This window comes from Urocitellus parryii, chromosome 3, assembly GCF_045843805.1.
Source record: "Urocitellus parryii isolate mUroPar1 chromosome 3, mUroPar1.hap1, whole genome shotgun sequence".
Classification (NCBI taxonomy): Eukaryota; Metazoa; Chordata; class Mammalia; order Rodentia; family Sciuridae; genus Urocitellus; species Urocitellus parryii.
Window position 1 is genome coordinate 93871481 of NC_135533.1, and position 15669 is coordinate 93887149.

Consider the following 15669-nt stretch of genomic DNA (forward strand, 5'->3'; position numbering starts at 1 on the left):
TAGTGCTGAACAAAGACAAAGTTCACTGGCCCCAGCACCTGCATTAACACAGAATTCATGTACAGAAAACACCCATCATCACCATGGGATGGTCACCATGATGATTCCAGAAAGGACCAACTAGGGTCAAAAATTCCCCCACCTGGGGACGATAATACGAAAGATAGTAGAATGAATCGGACATAACTTTCCTATGCTCATATATGAATATATGACCAGTGTCACATCATGTACAACTACAAGAATGAGAAGTTATACTCCATGTATGTATGAAATGTCAAAAAAAAAAACATTCTACTGTCACGTATAACTAAAAATAAATAAATAAAAGAAAAAAAATTCCCCACCCAATGTGACAGAGGACTCCAACATCAGATTGGTAAAGACTGCAGAAGATAGACCCCAGTTCTCACAGCAAACATAAAACAGTGATAAATTTAAAAGTGGCATTAACTTTCCTTTGTCTTGTCTGCTCAGAGACAGCCCACCCTCTTTCTCTCCTGAGAGCGTTCTTTGCTGTCACTTATGATGAAAATTCTCTTCCTTGGCTTTTTATGTCTGACCTTAAATTTTCTTTTGTTAGGACATAAGAACCAAGGCTTGGAGCCTTGCTGCCCATGCTCCTGTGACGTCATCCTGTAAAACAGTACCTTGCACACTGACTTTCACCTTGGTCCATGGATGGAGGGGAGACTGAGGATCATCCTCTGAAGATCACAAATTCCACTGTGTCCCTGATGACAAGTCATGTCATGGTCTTAAAAGGTTCACTTTAGGGATGCTGAAGACTTCACCCAACACCTAAACTTCCTCACAAGAGTGACTTAGATTGTGGGGATTTTGTTCATGTACCCATGACAATAAAGGAGAACTAACTCCTTCTTTGGCTTAGAGAAGGCCTACATGAAAAGCTGAGTCTTTCTGATACTAAGGTGAAATAAAAGACAAGGTATACTCTTGCTGCTTGGCAAGCAGATGATTAACCTAGGATATACAGGAACTACAAAAAAAATAATAAAACAATCATATCTTTAAGGGTCAAGATAACATTAATTTGTGCTGAATCAAGAAGGCCAGGGTGAAATTGATCAAAAATGGCTCAGGTCTCATTATGTAGCCCCTAGAAAAATAGAGACAAACTATAACCTCCATTAATTGGCAGGAGGCATCAGAAGCTCCAGCCGTGCAGTCCCCTGAGCTCATTGCTGTGCTAAGAATTCAGGATGTTATGGGGTAAAATGTTTAAGAGTTTTTAAGCCTTTCTAATGTAATTTTCAACAAGAAGAATTTGTGGTAGTTCCAGTACCCACAGTCTAATTCTAGCCAGATGCTTTTCCCAATTTTTTAAATTTATTTTTAGCCAACCACATGGCTTCAGTGGAAACTGAAAACGATAGTCAGACACAGTTTTCATCACATACACAGTGTGAAAATAGTAACACTTGGTGTGTTTCTGTGTAGATTATTTTTTTTTTTAGGAAAGCCATAAAATGCACTGTGAAATAATGTAGTTTAAATATGCTGATGTTACTATCCAGAGTCTCTCCCAGGAAGTCAGAAAGATCAAGATAAGCAACACAATCATCTACCATCATCTAAATACACTGCAGCATCTTGTTCAGCATCTTTTATTCAGAGACTTTCAAGCGTTCTATATAGAATCAGTGGTCAATGGCACAGCGTAAGTGGCTTGAACTGCATTTTTATGAATTGGCATAAGAACTGACCAAAGCTGAGAAATGTTTAAATTCTCTTTTCACTCAATATCTCCACCTCTCTCTCTCTCTCTCTCTCTCTCTCTCTCTCTCTCTCTCTCTCTCTCTCTCTCTCACACACACACACACACACACACACACACCCTCTGACTCAGAAGGGAATTAACAAGCTTTGGTTTTGTTTTGCTTGTGAGCAACTGGGTGAAACCAATCATGACAGCTCAGTTATCCCATCCATCATATAAGAAGTGTTAAATGACCCGGAAGCTCAAACTTCAAGGCTTCACAATCAATTTACTTTCTCTTACCCTGGAAGGAAATCTTCCTCCTCTACAATGGGAAATATGGAGGGGGCATTCCTGCCAATCCAGAATCTGCATGTGAAGACTTTCCAGAGCCCTTTTGTTATGCACTAAAGTCACCCTCCAAAATCAGTCCCCCCAAATCAAAAACAACCTGAGGGCAAAGAGTATACTAGGAAGAGATGAACTAAGATCAACTTACTGGAGATGTAGTTAACCGAAGGATAGTGCCATTCTTTATTTCATTGCGATTCTGGAAAAGAAAAAAAAAAAAAAAAGACAGTCTTGGTCAATGTTCAAATAGAAGCTCAGTGAAGAAGAAACAAAGCCAGGTCTAGGGTTGTGGCTCAGTGATCGAGCGCTTGCCTAGCAGGTGTGAGGCACTGGCCTCGATTATCAGTACCACATATAACTAAGTGAGTAAAATAAAGGTCCATCAAAAACTAAAATTTAAAAGAAGGAGGAGGAGGAGGAGAAACAAAGCCAAATATAGCCTAGTATTCAAACTAGATAATAAATTGAGGTGGTTTTTTTTGTTTTGTTTTGTTTTGTTTTTGAGGCGGGGATAGGTGTACTGGGATTGAACCCAGTCGTGCTTAACAACTGAGCCACATCCCAAGCCCTTTTTGTTTTTTTATTTTGTAATAGGGTCTCACTAAGTAACTTTAGGGCCTTGCTAAGTTGCTGAGACTGGCTTTGAACTTTTGATCTTCATGCCTTAGCCTCCTGACTGCTGGGATTATAAGCATGTGTCACCATGCCCAGCAATAATAAGCATTTTTTTGATTCACCTTATTCTCACTTTAGTAATTTTTAATTATTTTTAAAAAGAATTTCAACCAGGGTTCCAGATGTGTTGACTTTATATCAAGTCACAGATAATGTTCAGCACAGAGTAAGTGAACACAAAACTAAAGAACAGGAATAAGGGACCCAAGAACAGCAAACAAAAAAGAAATAATTTTAAAGTTTCTTCAGGGAATATGACCTAGCATTTCTACTCCTATATCTATATCTGAAAGTACTGAAAACACATATCCACACAAAAACTTGTATACTAATGTTCATAGAAACACTATTCACAATAGGCCATATGTAGAAACAAACCACATGCCCATCAACTGGGGAACAGATAAATAAAAGTGGTCTATCCAGTCAATGGGAAATTATTAGGTCATGAAGAGAAATGAAGTACTGATATAGGCTATAACATGGATGAACCTTGAAAACAATAAACATAAGAAGCCAGACACAAAAGGACACATTTTATATGATTTCATTTATAGAAAATGCCCAGAACAGGCAAATCCATAGAAATAGGAAGCAGATTATGGATGCCAGGGGATAAGGAAGGGGAATCTCAGAGGGTCATTGCTAATGGGTACAGAGTTTCTTTCCAGGGTGATGAAAATGTTCTACTATTAATTGTAGTGATAGTTTACAACTCCATGAATATACTAAAAACTACCAAATTAAACAACTTTAAAAAGTGCCATTTGACCCAGTTATCTCACTCCTCAGTTTCTACACAAAGGACTTAAAATCAGTATATTACAATGACACAGCCACATCAATGTTTACAGCCACTCAACTCACAATAACTCACAATAACTAAGCTAAAGACAATGTGAGATTACACACACACACACACACACACACACACACATACATATACCTACACAATGGAATATTACTCAGCCTTAAAGAAAAATGAAATTATGGCATTTGCAGGTAAATGGATGAAACTGGACACTATCATGCTAAACAATAAGTCAATCCCACAAAAAGGAAGGCCCAGTGTTTTCTCTGATATGCGCATGATAACTCACAATAAAGGCAGAAGAGCTAGGGAAGAATAGAGTTACCTTAGATTAGGTAGAGGGGAGTGAATGGAGGAGGGGGGTCTGAGGATAGAAAGAATATTAGAATGAATCAGACATTATTACCCTATATACATATATGACTACACAAATGGTGGGGTTCTACATCATAAATAACCAGAAAAAATGAGAAATTATACTCCACTTATGCATGATGTATCATAGAGCATTCTACAATCATGTATAATTAATTAAAACAAATTTTAAAAAAGAAAAAAATGTGCAATTTGGTATATTAAGTATATCTCAATAAAGCTGTTAATTTTTTAAAGTTTAGAAGCCCTGTTTGTTAACATTTGCTGGTTCCTTCTGCATGTGGAGCAGATCCCAAGTCAGTCTGCCTGCACTTGGCAAGTAAATCGAGGTGAGCATGTTGAAGCCAGGACTCTGCATCTTCGGCACCATAACAGAATTACACTGGCAGTTTCATGTCCTTCCACCAGAGTCCTCCCCATGCTCAGTCTCCAGGAGGTGGCCTGCCAGGACCCAACCTGGCTGCATCCTCCACAAGGAGCCCTGAGGCCGGGAGGTGCACAGAGGACCTTGAGGATGCTCTCCTGCATCAAGACAAGACACAAGCTGGAGTTCGCTCAGGAAGCAGCAGATACAGAAGGTGGTGGCAAATTACTTGAGATGTCAAAGGCATCCCTTGCTTCCACTGCCAATTCTGACTACTTACAACAAATTTTTACTTTCTTCACTGGGAATTGAACCCCAGTGGTTCTCTACCACTAAGTTCCATCCCCAGCCCTTATCATTGTTCATACTGAGACAGAAGCCCTCTGAATTTCTGAGGCTGGCCTTGAACTTGCAATCCTCCTGCCCCAAGTACCTGGGACTACAGGCATGAGCTACAGTGTCCAGGTGGATAATGAATTTTCTAAAATGAACAACCTGAAAGGGGGCAGCCTTCAGGCCAGTCATCCCTCCCAAGGAAAACTGCATCTAAAGGTTTCACACCAAGTGCAGGGGGACTGAAACCCAACCCTGCTGAATGAAAACCCTATGGGGACTGCCATCTAAGGTGTCCCTGACACAATGGGCCACCTCTGAGTGAGCTTGCACCTAATAACCTCAAGTGTGCTGAATGGTCACTAGGTAGGGAGACTCAGGATGGCAAAATAAATTCAGGTCATTTGTAAAATCCCTTCCACTCTAAAATTCTATGACTCTAATAAGAGAACTGAAAAGGATGGCAAACACTAATTAAGGAAAATTAGGGAAGCTGAACACATCACATACCTCTTCCCTGCTCAGCTTCTAAACAAACAGAAATTCAGGAGCCATAAGCCAGAGAACTAAAACAGCCTCTTGATTAGTGATTACAGAGAACAAGCCTGGGAACCTGCAGACTAGCAAAATGAACCCTCAGGTGTGCTTTGCCTGGTAAGTCAAGGCGAGTTCCTTCCCAAGGGGAGAAAGGAAAAGTGTATTTTTGCCCAATTTTCTAAACAAGTAGTGAAAGAGGCCAGGAGATAATTTAGAGATCATCTCTTATCATGAAAATCTGGAGTCGAGGGTGAGGCATCCCTGGTAACACTATTAAGCTAATCATTTCTTGAAAGGCACCAGGATGAGGGTTCTTACTTTTAGTGCTTATTTAACCACCGCAATAGCTCTTAGCCCCATTTTAAAGACCCCAAACCAAAGCTTCTAAGTTATTTATTTGTCTAACATCATGCACAAAACCAAGAGCCCAGGTCACCAGAAGCTGTGCTCTATCTACCTGGAGAAGAAAAGAAGATTCAGATCTTGTCTGTTTCCTTACTGGGTAATAGTCAGTTAATGTTCTTGAAAGGGAAGAGGGAAGAATGGAGTTAATTCATGCTCTGCAGATTCCCAGAGCTTGCCTGCCAAGTCCAGGAGTACATACAGGGTCCTGGGAAGGAGTAGGACAGGGGTGGAATTAAGCAGGTACATTCAGGCACTCCTGCTCTACTGACTCCTTACTTTCTGGAACCCAAGCAAGACTGCTTTGAAGAAAGGACCTTAAGGATTATTTGTTTGTTTAAAAATCAAATCAGGATATTTCTATTAAAGGAATGCAGGAGGCATTAAATAAGATACAACAAAAAGCTCGTAACTCTCATATATCTGGGTTACCAAGACAAACGCAGAGACGACTGCAATATAAATGCAAAGGTATGTGACCACTGAAACTTCACTGGAGTTCTCTTTGAAATGGCTAATTGAATTCTTTGGCGAGTGATTCATTTTTAAATGCCTATGGCACTATTTCTACATTTGTGTCATACTTGTTTCATATTATTTTATTTCCCATACTGACTTAAAATCTTTTAAAAAGTCAGGGATTCCCACGTTGCATTCCTCTGGGTGCATATCACCTCCATATTAATGCTGAAGTAGTTATAATTAGTCCTAATAAACAAGCCTAAATCCCAAAAAATAATAAAATAAAAGCAGGCCAAGCATGTTGGCATTCACCTGTCATCCCAGCAAATTGGGAGGCTGAGGCAGGAGGATTGTAAGTTTGAAGCCAGCCTCAGCAATTTAGTGAGCCCTCAGCAATTTAGCAAGACCCTATCTCAAAATAAAACATAAAAAGGGCCAGGGATGTAGCTCCATGGTAAAGCACCCCAGGTTCAATCCCAAGTACCAAAATTCATAAAAATAGATAAAACTAAAGCATATTAAAAGCACTGATTGGCAGAGCTTCCTGCCTTGAAGCAGCTGGGCAGACTCAGTGCAAGCTACTTAACTGACCTGACCTAATGTTTCCTCCTCCTTAAACTGGGGTGAACAATTCATTGTTTAGAGAGTGTAGTAGGAACAAGAGGTGCCCTATGTGCTGGGCCTGTCCTGGGAAGGCTGAAGAGTGACATCTGCTTTTCCAGGGGGTGGGGCTCTCCTCCCCTGGCTGGGCCTTCTCAGTCAGCAGTCCATTCACCTTCTCTTCCTTCCTCACCCCCATTTTGAAATCAGTGTTTTATATTCTGGAATAAAAGAAGATTTGCAGAAGAGCTATCTTTTTATCTCATATTTTTATTTAGAAAGAGGTAAGCTTCAGGTCCCACAAGAATATAGACAAACTCAGAAAGGCAATGGCGGGCTCTGCTTTGGAGACTAAGCCCTAGTGGTAAGTAAAGGGGATGGAACCTCTTTGTGTGTGGATGACACCATTCTCTCTGTAATGAAGAATATCAACTGTTTTTACTCCAAGATTCTTTTAATCCCTCATCTCAAATTTCCTACCTGGGAATGCAAACCTTTTTAACCAAGGAAAAAAATCTGCCTGATGCTGTGATTTCATAAATTCTACCCAACCAGCCCAGAGCATGCCTAAGAGTGATGTGAATGACAGGATTGGACAAAAAAAAGTCACTTTTATATGGAGACCTGGTACAGGTGGCATGGCTCCCCTCTGGCCCAGCTTCCTCTTGTGGAAAACAGGATAATGCCTACTTCCTGAGGTTATTATGAGGACCCAAGATAATCCATTTAGAGTGCTTAGAACGAACGTGCAAATGTTCTCAGGGAAAAGAAAAAAGTTAGCTGTTTGTTATTAAGCATCAAAATAACATCCCAAATGTATATTGCTGTACCTTTATGTGTTTTCCACTAGTCTTTGCATGTCTTCTATTTAAAAAACAAAAAATAGTGTGATCTATATTACTTTAAGACCAGTAGCATACATCCAGCAGAATAATAAATATTAACAAATGTTTGCCTCTTCTGTAATCAGAACAGCATGGCTATGGAGGAATTCTGCCTCAGAGCTACTTCTCATCAGAGGCTGGGCACCTGTCACTCACTCTTTCATCCTACCCAGCCTTCCACATCTGTTTCAGAGGAGCATTCCTTGATGCAATCCTCCAAGTATTGTATTGTAGAGCTGTGTGTATGTGTGTGTGTGTGTGTGTGTGTGTGATTTTACTTATTTATCTTGTTTACTGGCCATCTTCCCCCATCTCTATAATGTTACCTCCATGAGAGCGGAAAGTATATCACTACTATATCACTTTGTATCAAGAACAGAGTTTGTATGGCCCCACATTTGGCTAGCACTCAGTAAATATTTATGGAATAAATGCCCTCATTTTGTGCCAAGAGCAGTTAGAAAGGACAGCGGAATGAGACGGACATTATTACCCTATATACATGTAGGATTACCCTACTAGTGTGAATCTGCACCATGTGCAGCCGGAGGAAAGCTCCATTTGTGTACTACGTGTCAAAATGCATTCACTGTCATGTGTAACTAATTAGAACAATTTTTTTTTAAATGCCTTCATCTACCATATGCCAGGCATAGATGAAGCACTGGGTCAAATACAAAATTAAATAGGACTAATTCTTGCCCTCTAGAAATTTAATAAAGAGAGAATAACATAATAATTATACTTGGGCTATGAAAAAGTTAAGGGTAAAGTATTATGTGAGGGTGACAGGTGATGTTTCAGTACAAATGCGTGATGGGGAGAGGGGAAGAGTGAGAAACTGAACAAATGCTTTTAGTGCAGATAACACTCAAGAAGACCCTCTCAGCACAAGTGGAATTTCTCAGGGAAGAGAAGAAAACAGTGACATCCAAAGTTCAAAAGCATAAGAAGACATCTTCACAAAACAGAGAGAAGTCTTATGCTGTCACTTTGAACCAAGGATGAGTGAAGAATAGGAAGATGTGACATAAGACAGGTGACTGACCTTCAGCCATTTTTTTAAAAGGGGACATAAATAAATGGGGAACGATTCTAGCCTTGATGTGCTGCTATGAATTTGTCCCCTGAAAAAGCCAGTTTGGCAATATGGTGGCCATATCCATTGATAGTAATAAGGGGAACCACAAGGCCCATGCTTTGGGAACCAGAGTGTCAAGTCTTGCTTCATTCAGGAGTCCAGAGCATCTGGGCTGAGAACCAGACACCATCTACCCCAGCCTCATGCTCAGCTGGACACTGAGACCCAAACCTTACAGTCTACAAAAACAGCACCGTGTGCACTTCCTCTGACTTTGGTCACACAACTTTATTCTTCCAGGAGTCTGCTGCCTAGGCAAATGCCACAACTGCTCATTGCAAAAAAAACTTCCTGAAAGATCTGGAAACTCAAATGAAAAACATCAACTGTTTTTACTCCAAAATTCTTTTAATCCCTCATCTCAAAATTCTCCGCTGTTTCCACCAATCCTAGATTCCAGTATCATGATCCACACAAACTTTGAAAGACTCACCTAATCAAAATTTGAATTCTCCATAGAGTCAACCTTCTATGGTGGACTTTGTTTCTGTTTTGTTTGTCTGTGATGATGTGTCAACTTGACGAGGCTACAGCAGTCCCAAGTTTATTGAACAAACACTAGTCTTGATGTTGCCATGAAGGTATTTTGCAGATCTAATTAAGTCTACAATCCGCTGATTTTTACCAGAGTACTCCTAGATCATCTAGATGGGTCTGATTCAGTAAGTTGAAAGGGTTTAAAAACAGGCTGAGGGCTCCTTGAAGAGGAGAACATTCTGTGGGTAGATAGCAGATTTACTCAGTAGCCCAGAGTTCCAGCCTGCTTGATGGATTTCAGATTTTCATGCCCAGCCTGCAAAATCACGAGGTGATAAATCTCTGGCAATAAATCTCTCCCTATATAGCTACCATGGGTTCAGCCTCTCTAGTTGAACCCTGACTCACATGCCTCTTCCCCCAAGTCATGCCACAGCTTTGCATGATGGTTCTTTCCCTTCTCAACTGCCTGTGTTGGTGATACCCAGGGAGCCAGATGTCTCAGGGCTAATCCAAGCAGCAACAACTGAGCCAGGGTTGCTTTCCCAGGCTGAACAAGGGACATCATTAAATGACATATACAAGTGTGTGGAGGAAGGAAAGAAATCAATGAGTCGATACTACCCTCCTACTGCAGAAAGGGGTTCTATAAAAATGAAGAATGTGTCCATCAACTCACAATGCCAAGAAAGTGTCACATGTCCTCTTTTTGAAAAGTAGCCTTTAATTCTCCGATTCTGGTGATGATCTTGAGACATCCCACTTCAGAATTACAAGGGTATTACAGTATTGAAATGCAGATTTCTAGGGCTCCCACTCTGCACACTCTGCAGTCATGGAATCAGAGGTGTAGTACACTGCTTTTTCACTATTACCTCAAGTAATTCTGATGCACAATGAAGTCTAGAATAATCACAGTCTCTTTGTATGCACAACAAGAGAAACAATCAAGAGTGAAAAGACAACCTGTGAAATGGGAGAAAATATCTACAAACGATGTATTTGACAAGATGCTATTATCCAGAATACATGAGGAACTAAAAAAAAAAAAAAAAACCAAAAAAAAAAAACAACAAAAAACAGAAAACAACTCTGTTGAAGAAAAACAAATAATCCTATTAAAAGTGGGCAACAGACCTAAATGCAGACTTCTTAAAAGAAGATATCCAAATAAGAAGAAGCCTATGGAAAAATGATCAACATTTCTAATCATCAGACAAAATGGAAATCAAAATTACAAAAGCTATTATTTCAACCCAGTAAGAATGGCTATCATCAAAAAGACCAAAGATACCAAGTGGTAGTGAGGATGTGGAAAAAAAGGGAACCCTTGTACACCATTGGTGGGAATATAAATTAGTAGAGCCATTATGGAAAAGAATACAAAGTTTCCTCAAAAAATTAAAAACACAAATTACTCCAGCAACTCTACTCCTGGGTACATGCCCAAAGGAAATGAAATCAGTATGTTGGGGAGACATCTGTGCTCGTTTGCTTTCTGAGGCACTGTTTATTCACAGTAACCAACTAAGTGCCCATCAACTGAGGAATGCATAAAGAAATGGCAGTCCGTGTACACAGTGGAATAGTATTAAGCCAAAAAAGAAAGAATGAAATAGTGTCAATTGCAGACAATATGGACAGAACTGGAGATCATTACATTAAAGGAGAGAAGCCAGGCATAGAAAGAGAAGGACTGTGTGAGCTTACTCAGGTGTGGAATCTAAAAACACTATGATCTCACAGATGCTGAGAGTAGAACGGTGGTTACCCGAGGCTGGGGAGTGTGGCAGGGAAGGAGGGAGGGACAGACAGGGAGAGGTGATCAATGGGTGCTGCATTACAATTAGACAGGAATTAGAAATTCTCCGTGTGCTATTTATTGCACAGTAGGGTGGCTATGGATAACAATTACATAACTGTATATTTCAGAAAACTAGAACAGATTTTGAATGTTTTCACAATAAAGAATTGACAAATATTTGGAGAGATAGACCTGTTTCCCCTGATTCAAACATCAAATGATGCATTGAAACATCACGTGGTATCCCATCGATACGTACAACTTTTATGTTTTTATGTATCAGTTAAAAAGCTAAGTATAACTTTAATTTTTTAAAAAAATTAAAAACCTTTATGAGATTACCCAGCACACTGGAATTAAGTATTCTAAATTTCAAGGTAATCTGAGGCAAACAAAACTAACAACAGCTCTTCAAAAATGAATAGGAGAAAAGAAACAGAAAGAACATTTTCTGCAAGGAGATGTCCTGCTTGCACACGATGCCCGAGGAGAATGACAAGTGGCCTGGGAGTGCCAGCTAGAGCCTGCTGTCATATTTACTCACACCGACCGTTCCAGACTGTGCTAGCCCCTGACATTCACAGACGTCTCGACGAGACGTCTTTGTGTTTCTTTATAGAACCAGCTCATCCACTCAGCCTCTGTGTGGACTGGATAATAAGACCCTGCAGAAAAAATGTCATTGTTGTCATAGTTTTCACTCTGAAATGTATTTTCCTCAGTATGCCCACTTTCTACTTGGCCAGACAAATTAAGAAATATTGCCTGGACAAAAATTCAAGTTATGCTCCCCTTTCTGTCATTCAGCAAGGACAATTGAGGGTGGGGGAGTGGACACTTATGATCCCAGGGGTCCAGGATCTTAGGGGGCAGGCAGCTCCAGGTCCTTCTCCTTGACACAGACTCTCGTCCTCCTCCCTCCTTCCTGCCTATCTCTGTCTCTCTCTCCAGATGTGAGGTTCATCTCCAGAGGTACTGCTGCAAAATAATGCAGTTCTTTAGGTTCATTACTTAATCATCACAAGCATTGATTTTGCAGATAAGCCTCATCCCTTCTGTCTGTTATGTGTCCACTGGTTGATCTTTACATCTTCAGGCTAATGAAACAACACAGGGCAGTATATGATAACGCTGGTTGCTAGGCTACGGAGCAATGCCTCTAGACAGAGGACTATGAATCTGACATTTAAGGAGGTATGTTAAGAATACCCTAAAATAAAATCTTATCCCCCAAATAGATGGTAGGGGGAGGTAGAAAGGAGAGGGTGAGGAAGAAGGATATAGGAGAAAAGGTAGCCAACACTTATAAATGTATATTTTTCGTAACTGATATTTTCTGGTTTGCCCCAGAGTTGCTCATCATTAGGGACGATGTGCCCACTGCCCCATTATAGCTGTATCATTTCACCTCCACCTCCATTAATAGGAAGATTTGTGGTTTGACTTTTCTACTCATTTTTTTTCATGCTCTTAACTGGATTCCATTCTCAGTTGTCAGGATTTTTCCCTTTAATAGTTTTACTGTGCACAGCTGTCAGATATCTTGTACCCAATTCCAAAAGCTGAAAATAAAAGAAGAATCAGACAGGTCTTAAGAGACGTATGTTAACGACCTATTTGTGGTCTAAAAACAGAGATGCTTAAGGTAAAGGATTGTTCCACAATGAATGGTTTGCTCTCTTTCAATCTGTAATAAGATCTGGGTCAGAAGGAGTGGGCATAGGAGGATAGCTCCCAGAAATCCAGGAGTCTAGCAAGATCCAGCAAGTCTGAGCAGGACATAAGGAGACTGCTTGTCCCCTTTGGTGTTTTAATCAAAAACCCGTAAAGATAAAGAACAATGTGTTTTTCTGGAGATGAACAAGCTTGCCTTAAAGGAACACTCACCATTCAATGTCCCCAATAGCTTAAAAAAAAAAAAAAGGAAATAAAGAGGTCCCCTGTTAGATAGATATGTCACACAGCAGAAGCAAGCCAACACTACTTAAGCCTGCTGCCTAGGCCCAGGATCAAAAGCTCAGGGTAGAGCTTCAGTCACATCCACGTTCCTCCATGATCAGATGCTATTGACTCTAATTTGTTAAACAGTGGTGGGAGGTAATCATTTAGATAAGAGCATTACACTTGGCATTGAAGGAAGCACAGGTAGTCTCTTTGGGCACAGAAGCTGAGGGGGACAATTTTTGCATTCCACACAGTGCAAGGGCACCACCAAAGGCACAGTGTGAACAATGGATGAGATCACACATGCATTCCATCCCTCTCTCCACAGGTGCTGTGCTGAGGAACCACAAGGCAGCGAGGATGTGGGCAGACAGTGCTCCAGTGGCCAGATGAGTACAGATGACAGGAAGGAAGGAAGCCCCAGGTTGGGCCACCTACCTTCCCATGTGACCTTGGGCAAGTCAACATTCTGGTTTCTTTATCAACAGAAAAGAGGCAAGGGGCCATGGTCAAAGGTCTATTGTCCTCTCTTCTCTTACTTTCAATACAATAAAAAAGGAAGGAACATTTAAGGTCCTTGAGCAAGATTATTGACATGGTGAATGGGGATGTTTACGGAAATAAGTCTGCCAGATGCAGTGGATTAGAGTCAGAGGGGAATAAGTTGAGGCGAGTGAGCCAGGGGATGGAGGATTTAAGCCACACACCTCTGCCACCATGCTTGGAAATCACTATATCAGACTATAGGTTCCAACATGGGAAATGCTGGATCTCAGCTTCCCCTAGCCCCAAAGTTATCCATCTTGGAGATAAAGCCAAGATCCAAAGCACCAACAAGTAGCAAGTTCTTTGACAAAGATAAGTGCATTTCCTCCCATCAATAGCCTGTTCTAAATATAGAATCATGTCATCAACAAATAGGGATAGTTTGAGTACTTCTTTTCCTTTTGGTACCCCTTTAATCCTTTATTCTGTCTAATTACTCTGGCTAGAGTTTTAAGGATGTGTTGAATAGAAGTGGTGACCGAGGACATCTTGATCTTGTTCCAGTTTTTAGAGGGAATGCTCTCAATTTTTCTCCATTTTAATGATATTGGCATTGGGTTTAGCATATATAGCTTTTACGATGTTGAAGTACGTTCCTAGTATCCCTAGAACTCATACATGAATTCAACAAAGTAGCAGGATATGAAATTAACACTGATAGATCAATTGCATTCCTATACATCAGTGATAAGCAACTATAAGAGAAATTAGGAAAACTATCTCATTTACAACAGCCTTGAAAAATAAAATATTTGGCAATCAATCTTATAAAAGAGATGAAAGACCTCTACAATGAAAATTACAGAACACTAAAGAAAGAAATTGAAGAAGACCATAGAAGATGGAAGGATCTCCCCATGTTCTTGGACAGGCAGAATTTATATTGTCAAAACGGCCATACTACCCAAAGTGTTATATAGATTTAATTCAATCCCTATTAAAATTCCAATGACATTCTTCATAGAAATAGAAAAAGCAGTCATGAAATCTATTTGGAAATATAAGAGACCAGAATAGCCAAAACAATCCTCAGCAAAAAAAGTGAAGCAAGAGACATCACAATACCAGACCTTAAATCACACTATAGAGCTATAGTAACAAAAAACAGCATGACACAAAAACAGACCATAATATAGGATAGAAGACACAGAGACAAACCCACATAAATACAGTTATCTCATCCTAGATAAAGGTGCCAAAAACATACATTGGAGAACAGATAGCCTCTTCGACAAATGGTGCTGGGAAAACTGGAAATTCATATGAGGCAAAATAAAATTGGACCCCTATCTCTCACCCTGAACAAACTCAAAGTCGATTAAGGACCTTGGCATTAGACCAAAGATTGAGGGCCTACTAGAAGAAAAAGTAGACCAAATTCTCCACCATGTCAGCTCAATAACTGACTTCCTCAACAAGACTCCTAAAGTGCAAGAAATAAAAATCAAGAATCAATAAATCAATAAACGGGATGGTATAAAAAAAATCAAGAACAGAACAGAAATCCTACAGAATAGGACAAAATCTTTGCCTTCTGTACCTCAGATAGAGCATTAATCTCCAGGACATATAAAGAACTCAAAAAACTTAACACCAAAAAAACCCAAATAACCCAATCAATAAATGGGCAAAGGAACTAAACAGGGACTTCACAGAAGAAGAAATACAACTGGTCAACAAATATATGAAAAAAACTTCAACAACTCTAGCAATTAGAGAAATGCAAATTAAAACTACATTGGGATTTCATCTTTCTCCAGTCAGAATGGCAATTATCAAAAACACAAGTAACAAAAATATTAGTGGATATGTGGAGGAAAAGGTTCACTTATACATTGCTGGTGGGACTGCATATTGGTGTAACCACTCTGGAAAGCAGTATGGAGACTCCTAAGAAATGAAACCACCAGTTGACCCAGTTATCCCACAGTGCAGGGTGTGGCAGGCAGAAGTTCACTGGATTAGGGAAATGAAGAAAAGGGAGAAGAGATGGGAATAGGAAAGGCAGTAGAATAAATGGTACATAACTTCCCTATGTTCATATATGAATACATGACCAGAGTAACTCCACATCAAGTACAATTACAAGAATGAGATGTTATACTCCTTGTATGTTTGATAGTCAAAATACATTCTGCTGTCATGTATGGCTAAAAAGAACAAATTTTTAAAAATAATTTTTTTAAATAGCTTAAAGGAAAGTCAACAGGGACACATTTTTGGTGGATGGTTTTATCGTGCAT

At 39.9% G+C, this 15669-nt stretch overlaps 1 protein-coding gene across 1 annotated transcript in view; it reads right to left on the reverse strand.

Annotated features, from left to right (window-relative positions):
* The window catches only part of Elmo1 (engulfment and cell motility 1), a 559102-nt gene that overhangs the window by 387388 nt on the left and 156045 nt on the right, over window positions 1–15669 (reverse strand). Inside the window, exon 5 of the mRNA XM_026387606.2 lies at window positions 2220–2270. Within this exon, the coding sequence (XP_026243391.1) occupies window positions 2220–2270 (51 nt within the window). The remainder of the gene's footprint in view (window positions 1–2219; window positions 2271–15669) is intronic.